This window comes from Pomacea canaliculata, linkage group LG5, assembly GCF_003073045.1.
Source record: "Pomacea canaliculata isolate SZHN2017 linkage group LG5, ASM307304v1, whole genome shotgun sequence".
NCBI classification, from domain to species: domain Eukaryota; kingdom Metazoa; phylum Mollusca; class Gastropoda; order Architaenioglossa; family Ampullariidae; genus Pomacea; species Pomacea canaliculata.
The window spans coordinates 12626151-12639885 of record NC_037594.1 but is presented as its reverse complement, the minus strand read 5'-3'; the positions used below and the strand labels follow the sequence as shown (position 1 = coordinate 12639885).

Below are 13735 nucleotides of genomic sequence, written 5' to 3'. Positions count from 1 at the left end.
GAAGGTGTCGTCTGCTTGAGTGACGGCAATACGCTCCTTCCCTGCACGAGGGAGACAGAAGAGTTCTTTTTTAAACCCGCCCGTTACTAGGGTGACAGGAAAGACAGCCGGGCTGGCCAAGTAATTTCATTTTCCTCTGCCGCGAAGCGTGGTCGAATGGTTTCTTGGGTCACTGCTTAGTGGGCATCTGCATCAGGGGGAAGTGGATGTTAGCATTCGAATGACACATTAGATGTCGACCCCAACAACTGTATAATGGCGGTATTTCAAGTACAGTGCGGCCCTTCATTCTCAGGAGGTGTTCGGTGCTGTCAATCAGTAATGTGGAGGAGGTGTTTGTGGTGCGAGTTAGTGCAGCAACTGATCAACAAAGTGCAACATTGATTAAAAGTTGTTTTTTTTAAAGTGTAATAATTTTTTTCGCATATTTATCACCATGATGTTATTTATTCCTTTACATTTGTAAGTACGTTGGTGAGGTCAGAACGATCAAGATCGAGACATATTCCACTTATGATCCTGTCGTCTCTACCAAAGTTAAGTTCAAGAATGAATTAACGAGTAACTTGTCTTTCAAGCTCTCATAGTTGCCAATCCTAATGTGGGGAATTTCAATAAAGAAAAATCTCATTTACACTTTTCAGTATTCAAACAGTCAAGCCTTGGGTCTCACGTGACTTTCCCACTTCATGCTCATCTTTCTTTTTTAAATTACCCCTTCTTTCTGCCTGTATGATGAGTGGTTGGTTTGATGGCTGGCCGGTTGGTGTGTTCGCTAGTTGGTTGCTTTTTGGTTTGTTAGCTGGTTTGTTGGCTAGTTGGTTTAATATTACCAATTGAATGGTTTGGTATGAAAGTGCTTTTTTTTTCCTACAGGGAATTCTCTGGAAAGGGATGATGAATTAAGGGAGGAAAACTGTGGAGAAAACCCAGATGGTCAGCATTTCTATTATCTCCCTTCCCCACCTCCCCTTGCTCCCACATCTCCAACCTCCCTCCTGTAGTATCTTGCGCGCTGTCTCGTCTCGTTTGAGCACAAATGGAAACAGGAAAAGTTCCCATGGCAACACACACATGACCAGTCCGGTTGAAAAAGAGTTTTTTTTTTAACTCAGAATTGCTTAATTCATAAAAGCTGTATCATTTGTCTGATTTGCTCAAAAGTGGATTTTCACATGGATTGAATGTAAACAAGGAACTGCAACTCTGTGGTGACGTTCAACCTCAAAATAATTGTCTGTCTCTCTGTCTTTCCGATCATCCATCGATCCACAAAAAAATGAGACTTCATTGTAAGAATAAATTGCCTGTCGACTGACACAAACTCCTTTCTATGCGCTACAAGAGGCCCTGGGGTTTTTTCCAAGCCACATAATTAAAAAGTAATCACTTTAGATTAGTTTCACTAATTAATAAAATTCAAGGTGAGAATATATCACCTACTCAAATGAAAGTATTTATCATATACTCAAATGAAATAAGTTGCACATCTCAGATGTTTTTCGCTCGTGTTTTATTTTATTTTTTCTTTTTGAACGGACTAGAACTGTTTGCATAACATTTTCTGCTAGTCTTTACCTCAGCGATTTTATTAAGGAATGTATTTTATTTTCAGTTTGGAAAAGTCACTCTAAAATGCAAAGCCTGAAACCAGTGCAAGCTTCAAAGATTGAAATAATATTGAGATTAAGCTTTTGCAAACAATTTTAAAGATTTCTATTTCGACGATGTCAGCGACTGATTACCATCTCGACGGAAAATAAAAATCAGAAACGGTTGACACTTGATGACTTTAAAACGCAAAGATATTCGTTAACGCTAGCAAAACCAGATATTTGAGAAACACAAAAATAGTATTTAAAAAAAAACATATCGGGACAGCAAGGAAATATACAAAGTTTTTTTTTTAATATTGCGTGAAAGTATAGAATGATTGCAAGACCGAAAACCCTAAGAAAGAGCGGTTTCAAACAAGATTGAATATTGATAGATTCGGCGAACTTGAAAAGTTTGCTTAGCCGTAATGCACTCATAATTCATTTGACTGGAAATTGAATGAATACCGTTAACTGCTGCTTTGACCGTGTAGTAAAAATTGTGCAATTCTGAGTATTTGCCGTCGAAAAATTTCCTGAAAAGTGGGATATAAACAAGAAAGAAGATTTTGGAGGATCTGGGATTACTGGCACCGGATCCACCGGCGTGAGTCCACCTCTGCTTACGCTCCGCCAGACTGCTCCATTACGACTGGTGAATGTAAGGGACAAACTGGAATTGGTCTTGCTGAGATTATGAACAGTTTGTAGGCGGCTAGTAAATACGCGAAAATCTTATTTCACTGTTGTCAATATTTTCGTAGAGAAACTTTTTTTGGAGGGGTAGGGGTTTCTTCCTTCTCAAGAACATTACAAAGTTGTAAAGGAAGCAGATGTAAATAGACAGTAATATTTCAGCCACTGTGACCAGTTTTTGAGCTCCTAGTTGTTTGCCTGTTTCCAATTACAGGAGTTCAAAATGTTTCTAGTCTGTAGCTAACCCTGAGGTATAGTTACATCAGCCTCACGACCACGGCCCCAGCAGACTTCCTTGAATCCAAATGTTAATGAAAGACGATGTGTAAAACATTTAGCTGCATGTGCCAGTCTTATTTATTACTTTTCACATGATAGTGTGGGTGTTTTGACACAGTCATGGTCGTGAGACCTGGACATCTTTACAAAGTGATTTTAAAGAGTTATGGAGAAGTAGAAAGCTTTTGTCTCTGACACCAGCTAAAGCTACATCTGTGTCTATCCGCCAATATACTACAATGTCGGTAAATAATAATTATTTACTTTCTGCTCTTTTTTCTCTATTCATAGTTTTGAGCGAACTTGTCCGGCCAAAAAGCTTGCCATATCTGTTAAATTTTTTTTCTTTCTTGTGGTGGCATCTTCAAGAAAGAGGAATACACTAGAATAAACTTGGAATTTCCGAAGAGAACACATCCTGCCGATGGCTTAAACAGTTTTGGCTCCTAGTATTTGTTTTCAAATTGCTCGCTTAGAAAGAAAAGAACCCAAGCAAATATCACGATTACAACAAAGCCCCCAACCACCGTGAGCACCACGACTACCACCACAATCACAACACCATTGCACCACCATCAACATCGCTATTCTTTTTTCGTGTTTAGATTTTATATGGGTTTATTTGACTGTTGCTTCTAACATGTCACAGCAATCCCATTATATCACTATGACACATTGAAGTTTATTCGAGTCATCAATGATACTGCTCGAAACATTGGGACATTAATACTGTAACCGCTGAATTACATCTAACAAGACCTTGTCACAGACTGGGTGAGAGAGAGAGAGCGAAACCATTCCATTTCTTGTCTTGCCACATTTTAACAAAAAGATATAGTTTAATACCAAGCACCATCTAGGAAGAATTTGAAAGAATTCTTGCCACAATTTAAATTATACAATTATCCCAGTCTTAAACTGCAATCTCTCTCTCTTTTTATTGCGCTCCACTCTATTGATAATTATCAGTTATTCTGATATGATACTCAAATTATCTTCACAACAACTTGATACTGCAAACAACCTTCTGTAACATTCTGTAACCTTCCTGTTATTTGCTCACTCGGCTTCCAAACATTGACATTCAAGAAGAGCCACAAAATAGCCAAGCCAAGGGCTTGTGTGAGTAGACACACTAAACAGTTCAAAAACTTCGGACTAAACAAAACAACCATCTATCTGTTCCTTCTTCGGTGTCACCGGGCAAGAGGAGATAAAACTTTTTTCAGTCGGAAAATCTATTTAATAAAAATCCATCGTTGTGTTAAATCACCATGCTGCGTTCTGCATTTTCAGATATCAAGAAGGCATTCAAAGAAACCGGATGTTCCATCGCAATGGCCGATGACTGGTGACCTCCGTGACTTTTGTCACACTACCGCCATATGGCACACGGAGACCATATTCCACATATTTTCTTTGTGACGACGATGGTCGGGCGATCATCCTGTCGGCGCCTGGCAGCATCATGTGCTGCATCTATCATCAACGATAGTTCACGAACAGGCTTTTCATGTCTAGCACACGCCCCTAGGCCGCGCGACACGTATCTTCTCCCTGAAGTCCTGGGTTCAACAGCTTCCATCTCCCGTTGTCGAACTTATCACCTAGCCGACATTTTGTCTGCTGTGAGTCCGCTTCCGCTAGGAGACAGCCAATCGGAATAGTCACATCTTGTCCGCGTGTCCGACATGTTGCCGCAGTCTCTTTGCGACTCCTCCGCAGAGCTTCTCTGAAGAGCTCGCAAAGTCTGCGGCGACTCCGTCAGCGGAATGTCCGTCTCGAGACACAGCGAGTTCCGCAGGCAGGAGGCGCCAGAGTCGCGCTCGAGACCGTTCTTGGTGCGCGTGCACCTCAGTGTGTTGCTGCGGAACGTTCGCACGAACGTGTCCCTGCGGCTTTTGCCCGACATGGAGGTGGTCCGGCGGCTCTTGCCGTGGCGTGAGGTGGCGCCAGTCGTCTCCAGCTGGTTGAAGTCGTGGCACGACGAGTACCTCTCCGCCTGCTCCGTCAGGAAGACGCGCGGTCGGCGGCGGAACTGGCAACGCAGGATGCGGCGGAAGGCGAACTGGAACTCGCGGCTGGAGCAGGCGTAGATGACAGGGTTCATTAGCGAGTTGCAGTAGCCGAGCCAGAAGAAGATGGTGAAGAGCAGCTGAGGGATGTTGCAATGTCGGCATAGGGAGCCTGCACAGAGAAGAACAGGTGTCATTCGTTTACTGGGATGACTACGGAATAAGCTACATATGTAAGTAGTATCTTTTAGAATGTTGATAATATCTTACAAAGTGCTGGGAGCATCTTACAGAATGTTGGTAACATATTAGTATCATCTTACAAACGATACGCGAGAGAAAGAAGAATATTTATTATCTTTTCCTATCCATCTTTTGCTGTCTCTGAAGTGTGTATTTAACGGCACTAGAAACGGCGATATCTCCTTGTAACGATAGACTATCTTTATGCGGAAATTACGGTTTTAAATTTGTCTTAATTTTTGTCGTTAAAATATGTCAATCATTTTGTTTGTTGAATAATTTTGGATCTAATATTTATTTTTTTAAATCATATTTTTATTAATCTCTTCATCCTATCCGTAAGCCACTTCTTTACTGTGCTCTGATATCCGGCTTCACTCTTTTGCCATACTCTGTTACTGCCAAGGGTCAGACTCTTCGGTCCAGTGACCTTTTCAATCACCAATCTCGTGTTGCTTTAGTACTATTCACCATCCCCCCTCCCAAAAAAAATAAATGTACCCATCGCAAAGAACCTCTTACGAGACGACAGCAGCCCCGGGAGATCCATTTCGTAAAAATTTGTGGTCGATTTCTGTCATATTTCAGTTGCAGCTGATAGCCGCTCGATGCTGGTGGGTGGGGAAGGGGTAGCAAAGCCTGGGGCACAGCTTCTGTCACTTAATGCGTTGCACAGCTTTGTTCTTGTAAAAGAACGAAATCGACCCATGGAGCTTCAGCACCTGGTTTCATTGACATGGGAATCGCTTAACCACTTTCCCGCTGAACGATACTCACGAAGGGTCACATAGAGATATACTTGAAGACGAGAGCAGTTCTCCTGGATACAGTCTTGATACCAACTAAGTGGTCAGTTTTAAATGCATGTCAGATGATGGGCGGGCGTGCAGGGTCGACAGTCGGGCACGCACAGAGGTACAGTGGAGAATTCAGGAGACGGCAGTGAAACCACGAACTTGTATTACTGGACTGCCGGCAGACGATTTTTTTTCCCACTAAAACGAGGCAGGTGTGTACAAAGCTTCCTGTTTATTCATATTTCAGATTAACTACTAAAACGAGGCATGCTTGTACAAAACTTCCGGATAGTCACATTCTTTGTTACGGCTCGCCGAGACTAAAAGCGGATCACTTCGCAAGAGGCTATGCATTGGACTTGGCAGACAGACAGCACACACACATCCATGGTGAAATGTTCCAAGCATACACTCTCTCTCACACACACACACAGAGTAACCATAATATCATTACAGCTTTCTCAGCGGGTAGCACTTTGTAGTACGGGGCAATTACCAGCGGCGGTCCCAGGACATCATAAATTGGAATGTGCAGAGGAAATAATAACGTTAGCCAGAAGGATGTTCGCGCTTAATGGCCTTACTAAAGGTGTTGTTCTCTGAACCGCGCACCTCGTGATAAGAGTGATTTCCCTTCTCATTCCCCTGGGCCATTAAGTAGCAGAAACTATGTGTTGCCAAGGGGATGGTCTAAATTAAGGAAACAGAAATATATAAGAAGTTATTTTTTAAGATTCAGATGGTGGGAAGGGGGCAATGGATTGGGGGATTATTTGGCAAGGAATCCAAAAGTGGGTAGCATGCAGTCAGTGATAGAAAAATTAATTCTCAAAAAGGTAGTTAATACTACTGTGGTCAAAACTTAACAAGTGATAGGAAAATGATGCTCGATGAAGCTCAAAAAAAGAGTACCCATACGTAATGATCCTCAATGTAATCAAAAGTTTACATTTTAGTTCCATAACACAAAGGGTGGATGGATGCTGATTGGTATGAGAGTCAAGTAAACGTAAGAAAGAAAAAAAGGGTAGTCTTAAAAATAAGACATTCAAGAAAAACAAATAAAATTTTAAAAAGAAAACGTCTTGCAAATAAAGAGGACCGCACGTTTTGTGGAGCTGCATGGAGAAGAAAGGGAACTAAGGTCACAACGAACACCCAACTGAAGAAAAGGACCAATGCTACAAAAACAACCAGGCTGTTAGAACTGTAAAATGTACAAAACTGACACTTTTTTTTATAAAGACAGTGTCCAAGACTAAGACAATAAAATAAATCGGTTAGACACTTATATCTTACGATACCACTGTCCGGTTAGAATCACACAAAACTGACACCAGACGAAACCAAACAAGAAACAAGGCAATCTGTGCAACTGGAGTAAATAACATTTCAAACATTTTTAACAGCATAAAAAAGCGTTTGTTTTATATATATATACAATTTGCTGAAAGAGGTTTAAACAACGTTCATTGCAGAGGCTCTACATTTTTACTACATAGTAGAAAAAACTAGTAAGAAAGAGAGAGAGATGGAGAGAAGATGAGAGAAAGATATAGAGAACGCAGAATACTCACTGTAAGAGATGTAGATTTAAATACTGGTGAATACTAACGATATATATATAAGCATATTTGTCGTAGATCATAAATGAAAGAAACACCTGAGCAATCAAATGAAGGATACTGAGTACTGTTAAGGTACATCAAATACACAACTTTTAATGTTGCCTACTTCTATACAACACAATACCTCTGCACAATGATTTGAAACATTTTGCTTACACATTTACACCCGCAAAAGACGAGAAATGTGAAGAGACAGCACAAGCATTCCAAATGGCTGACAAGTTTTGTGAGCTTGAAGCAAGCGCAGGATGCATTAGCTAAGTGGACGTTGACAAGGATTCTGCTTTTGCAGACGTCAACAAACCTCTGACCTCTGTCTTCCTGGAGTGGCGCGTCCTCGCGAAAGGACGGTCACTCTGGATTCGCTTGAGCGAAAACGGAAGACGCCATTGGTTCAGGACTTCAATACTATCCCGTTGAAGAGTTCAAAACAGACACTTTAATTGTATCCTTCTCTTCCTTACAGGATGTTTATCGACAGTTCACCGCACTTGGTGCATTCGACACAAAAAAAAAAACAAACCCAAAACAGTTTATCTGAAAACTTTCGGTGTTAGTGGATGGATTTTTTTCTCATGTTTACTGACCCAGAAACCTGTGTCGAGCTGTGGAAGAAGTGACAGTTGTTCCAATACTTTAGAAATCTTAGAAATATTATAAGCACTAAAAAGAAAAACAAGAACATTCACAATACTTGCACGTGCATTAATAAGCGATTTTTTTAAAAGTTCATTCAACAGCATAAGATGCCCCCAGACAAAACACTACTGACTTATTTTCTCATTATGTCCCTTTAATCAATATGGCTTCGGGTCTGTATTACTTATTTATTTGGGAACTACTAAAAGACCTTCTTTTATTTTACTTTACTTTTCGCTACAAATCTTGCGATCCTTTTAAACCATGAACCAAAGAACAAAAAATAACTATCAGAAAGATCGCAATACTTTCTTTGAAACCGCATTTAGCCGTGGGTCCTAGTAGGTTTTTTCGTCCTTGAGCGAGGGAGGAGGAAAAAGAGGTTTGAAATAAAAGTGACACATTTTTTAAAATAACATTTGTCATGGCCCAACCTTGAAATCGACCAACTCCACCACCACTTCCACTAAACAAAAGTTAAGAGAAACAAACCGAGTTTTCAAGCATTGATGTCAGCATCATTTCATAAAGACCAATACGTTAAATCCACACGAAACTATCATACTAGGTGAAACCAGACGACTTTTAATCTAGTGGTATTGTATAGAGACATCACCTTTGCAACGCTCCCCTGCGGGGACCTATCTCCTGGTCAACGCTGTCACGTGTAGACCCACGTGATGAGCCGCGAGAATATCGTGAAAACACTGAGCTTTCACCGTGGAACATCGAGAATAGCAACTAATTACAGGCGGTTGGTACTACCAGCACGAGAAACTCCACTGTGAGGTAATTTGCCCTCCAAACCAATCTTCCCTGTCAGAAATCAGATACAAACGCCAAGAGTTTTGCAATTTTCAGGTGGCAGGGGGGACGTGCAGGGCGCTTGCAGCACTGGAGGGTCTGTGTTGACACACCAAGCAGTGCTGCCAAAGGCGGTGGTTGATCTTCCGTTGATCTGCAAATACACTTGTTTCCGCTTCAACCGCCTCGCCAAAGACTCCTCTGTTGCCTCACGGCCTGTTTCTGTAATAACATATTCCATCAAGATCCGCCTGGCCCTAAGTGGGGGCTGGAGAGAAAAGAAAGGTATCCACGGCAAATGGATTTGATGAGGGAACCTTAAAGCGGTCCGTTAGCTCAGGCGTTGGGGTTTCCAAGGCAACATCAGGCACCACAACGGCTTCATTTAGTCTTCCCACTGCCTTTCTGCATCGTTGTTTACAAATGAAGTAAAAACGTTTACTACTGACTATTAATGTGTATGTGTGTTTACTACTACCATTCACATGTGCATGGGACGAGCAGGAGTTCGTTCGTTCATTCCTATGTTTTGTGCGGTAAACTATACACCATCCTTAAAGGAATTAGCCTTAATAATAAAAATTGTCCTAAGAAATTTCAGATCCCATGAGACCGTGACCATGACTTTATAATATGAATGTTGTTATCTTTAATCACAGAATACATAGACAACTTTCTTCTCCAGCTATGTCCTCAGCATACCTCACCCAAATCTGAGGTGAAGGATAATAAGGCGATATTTAAAGAAAAAAAAATCACTGAGGGTCTGAATACAGAGTTTCAAAACTCTTCATAATACACATAATCCCCGTTGCACACGATAGAAAAATAGAAACAAAAAGAAAGAAAAGTTCAGTATTGAAAACTGAACTTTTCTATACTGTGAGTATAGCACGGACAGACAGAGAGACAAACTACATCGGATCCATTCGAAGCTGGATGTAATATGCATGCACCCCTCTTAGGCTAACTCCTGTTAAAGAAGCAACCATTGCAAATCCAGGAATAGAGAGCCAGAAATTAAGTCAGGGAGAAGACGAGAAAAATACTGCAAGAGGAAATGCAAATCAGAGGCTCTAGACTGGCAACGGATTAATGAAGTGAATGAGATTGTTCGGTAATGTGTTTTGAGGAGCTCAAACACAAATCGCTAGTGTTTTGCGGAAAAAATACAAGGCTTTCTCAAATGCAGTTTCTACTTTTCTTTTACTGAAAGCAGCAAAAAGCTCCTCAAAGAAGGTACCAGATCTTAGGACAATTTTTGTCTCTCTTATACTCTCGTTCTTTCACACACAAAAGATGTGTGTGTGTGAGAGAGAAATGTTGTATTATGGGGTGCACTTAACCATATAAGGCGAAACTTCCACTGAGCACATGACCCAACAGCTCTTCTTGGACTGGTCAGGCAGTGGTAGGGAAAATAAGAATGTGCATGCCAAAAGCTATTTCCAGAAACTTTAAATAAAAACGTAGAAACACGTGTCTCTCTTTCTTTTTTTAACCTGTTCACTTCGGGAAAGACAGAAGCAAAGATGAAGTGACAACAGTTACATACGTTCTTATTCTGTGATGCGGATTGCTCCCCGAAGCACAACTAGACGAATATGTGAGATTTCAAGAGCTCTTCAGCAGGAAAACATTTTCTGGCGAAACTGGATTACATGTCTACACATAGTTTTCAGACCTTTCGCGAGAAACAATTCTAGCTGAGAAAGCCACAGCTCGCACTTTATAGACACCCTCCCAAGGAAGCAAAAGCTAAAAACCGAGAAGCCGAGAAATACATCAGCTTGTGGAAGTCTTTCTAATTTCAAGCAGGAAATGTGGCGATACATTGTGAGTCACGTGCTGTACGTGACCTGACCTTAGCCTGTGACTGGGTGCGGCATTTTACGCCTCATCAGTCTAGTCTGTGCTTTCATGACATTCTCTTGTCCATTCCCCTACCCAAACTCGCGCGCGGACACGACTACACACGGTTACTATATAATCACAACCACACACAAGCACGCACACACACTGTGATATGCCCTGCAGTATTGCCGTGAAATGCAATATTAAAATCGACAGAGCGAGTTAACGGCTACAAATGATTCGCGCGTGTCCTAATCGAAGCCATCCCAGCGTCTTCCAAAGAGTCACAACTTCCGCTTCTTTTGTTGGGTTACAGGCTAGTAACATTATTCAGGAGTCCCTAACATCATGGATTATTGCCCTTATTTAAAGTTTGGACTACAAGGCTATAGGCAGTAACCTAATTCACATTTTTGGCTTTAAATCTCCAAATGCAGGACAGCAACAGACCCTAGTTATTCCAAGTAATACCGCTCTCTTTTCTAACATGACAATCAATATACTTCAGTGTTTGTGAAGGTGCCAGCCTACCAAGTTAGAGACAGGAAACTTGAGGGACAGACAGACAGACAGACAGACAGACAGACAGACAGACAGACAGACAGACAGACAGACAGACAGACAGACAGACAGACAGACAATTAATTGAAAAAAGGAAATGACTTCTTATACGTTAGTTGTTATATTCTCATTTGTTTGAATCTTCCTCAGTTTCTAACGACGACGTTGATGGCATTAACGATATTAAGTGTCTAAAAGCGTTTCACTCCTCGCACCTAGCCTCTTTCTCTCTCACCCACACACGCATTCTCTCTCACTCTTTGCTGTCACTATCTTTACCTGTCTCTTCCCTCTACACCCCGGGCGTGTGCGTGTTCGCACTCGTGCAAACCTCCAGGGTGCCTTGTCGTTCGAATGGTTTACACATGGTCTAAATAGACGAGAACAGTTCATAGCTAATCAGACACGCACGAAACAAGCAATCATGGATATCCAGACAGATCAATCAGCCGAAAGGTCTTGACCGCCTCCAAACGCTGACCAAGCCCCGAGCTCACCGTCTCTCCTCACAATTCCATCAGGGACGATAACCCCCAGCAGGCCGGCGCCTCCGTTTGCTTGACGCTAAAGAGCTCGCCAGGCTTCATCGCAAATCTCATCAGCACCTCCTGGTGTACTTCACAGCACTGAAAGGGGAGATCGAAGGCTGACCACAGAAGAATGGGGGAGGGACGCAAGAGGTGCGAGTAAGGTGAAATGTTGGGAGGGAAGAAGACCAGGGCAGATAGGGTAAAGGTGAAGGTCATCCACTAACCGTTTCTTAGATCGTTTGAGTGGGAGGTGACGGAGTCATTTTTCTCGAAGTGAGATTTGCGTAAATCTCCTTACCTTTCCCAATCTTCTATAGAGTCAGGAACCCATTACCGACAGCTGGGTTGACTGGGACAAGTTTGCTTCACCACATGGGTTATCGAACCAGCTTGACTCTTGGTTCGGACGCCAGAGCTCGCTAACCACTCGGCTGATCGCTTGCCCGCCATGGGCGGTACTTATGAAGAGAAGGTAAGTCGTTGACCTGGGACAACATGGGGGACGCAAGGACAAGTTTCTTGTTTCCAAAGTTATAAAACGAAGTCTAACTCCTACGGCCGCAGGGAAGGACCCGAGACAATAAACTGTAAACATTTGTTCTGATAAATAAATACGACTGTTTGGATTGTTGGGTGCTTGGGTTTGAATGGGATTGTTTTCTTTGCTGCAGATCATCAGGCTCTGCTCTGAGGCGGCGAACAACACGAGGCTGTGCAGTCTCCCACCCGTTACTTTTGGTCAAACCTTGAAGTCAGTCAGTCACGTGATTACCGAAACTGTTGCCCCGTTGCAAGTGTTTGCTGTCCTTGTAGTCTGAGTTTAACCCGATGTAACTGTAATGGCTTCAAGCATAGTTATGTTCTAGAAATCAACTTATTTGCAGAATTTCTCGTAGGGATTCGTTCAGGATGTATTCTTCGTTGTATAATCGCATTCTGTGCATCAAGATGTTTCCATTTTTTTTTCAAAGTTCTTCTGGCTTTACGTTGAACAATGTGTTATTGACATTTTATCAGAAACTACAATTTGACTGTTAAGTGTCTGCAGCAGAAGCTAGAAAACTTCGCCATCTTATGACTATCGAGTGTCGAACAACCCAAGAAGTTGATACTGGAGATCAACCTTTACTCATTTGAAGAGCTCTTCTATTTCAGATTTAACGAACATATGATGATGAGTTTTCGTAGCAGTTTACAAAAAACAGTTGTATGACATGAATAGCCTCAAATTATTCGAGGAGGCTCTTTGCTAGTTCCTTCTTCATTGTATTGTTCTGCAGATTGTTTCATCATTAAACGATATTTACTAAGCTGCATTAATTGACTATGTGGCATTTTGTCCTGATAACATGTCTTGGATGTATGTATACATGAGTGTGCATCAGTTCTTCCCTTCCTTGAACGTCTGTTGAATTATTTTAATTAAATGTCTTCTTTTCTTGTTCCTCGTTCAATATTTCTTATCTGTAAGAATTTCCTGCAGAGTTTCTTTGCTGAATAATTTAATTTCTGCTACTTTTTTTCTTCTTTTCTTTTTAATTATCCCGATCATTTCCTTCCTGTAAGACGAGCAATACATTTGAATTTAACCATTTTTGGCATCGTGCTCCGTTTTTGATGTTTCCCGCACACAACCATCAGTGAAGACATGGCGGACATTCTCTGTGAAGCTTCAAAGCACTCCGCTTCATAACTTGCCAGTGTCAGTTGTCTTTCTGGAAAAAACGAAGTTTGCGCTAAAAATGGAAGGGAGAGGCCAGTCTTGCTCAAGGGAATCTTTAAAGCGCCCTCAGCGATGAAAAGAGTCAGAAATTATTTGAGGTCAAACAAACGGGGTCGCTCAGTCCATCAGATAGTACCCTCGCGGACCTTTCAACCAGCCCCCGTGGCGTTTTAATTAAACTCGTCCTCATTCTGGAGGAATATCGAGACCGAGGAGAGCTCTTACTTCTCCTAAACTGACGGAAAGCTAAGCGACAACACGGAGTCTTTAAGGGTGGCCTCAAAATATTGTCGTTGGAGCTGTTTTCTCCTCCTTTCCTATTCTCCCAGCATCAAAGTGACACAATGAAGTGTTAAGATTAATTTATATTA

General features: G+C 41.8%; 1 protein-coding gene across 1 annotated transcript in view; it reads right to left on the bottom strand.

Moving 5' to 3' along the window:
• Window positions 1-3293: 3293 nt before the first annotated feature.
• LOC112565167 (alpha-1A adrenergic receptor-like) overlaps window positions 3294-13735 on the bottom strand; it is a 51316-nt gene continuing 40874 nt past the window's right edge. The window contains exon 5 of the mRNA XM_025240493.1: window positions 3294-4757. Coding sequence (XP_025096278.1) covers window positions 4174-4757 — 584 coding nt within the window. The 3' untranslated portion in view covers window positions 3294-4173. The remainder of the gene's footprint in view (window positions 4758-13735) is intronic.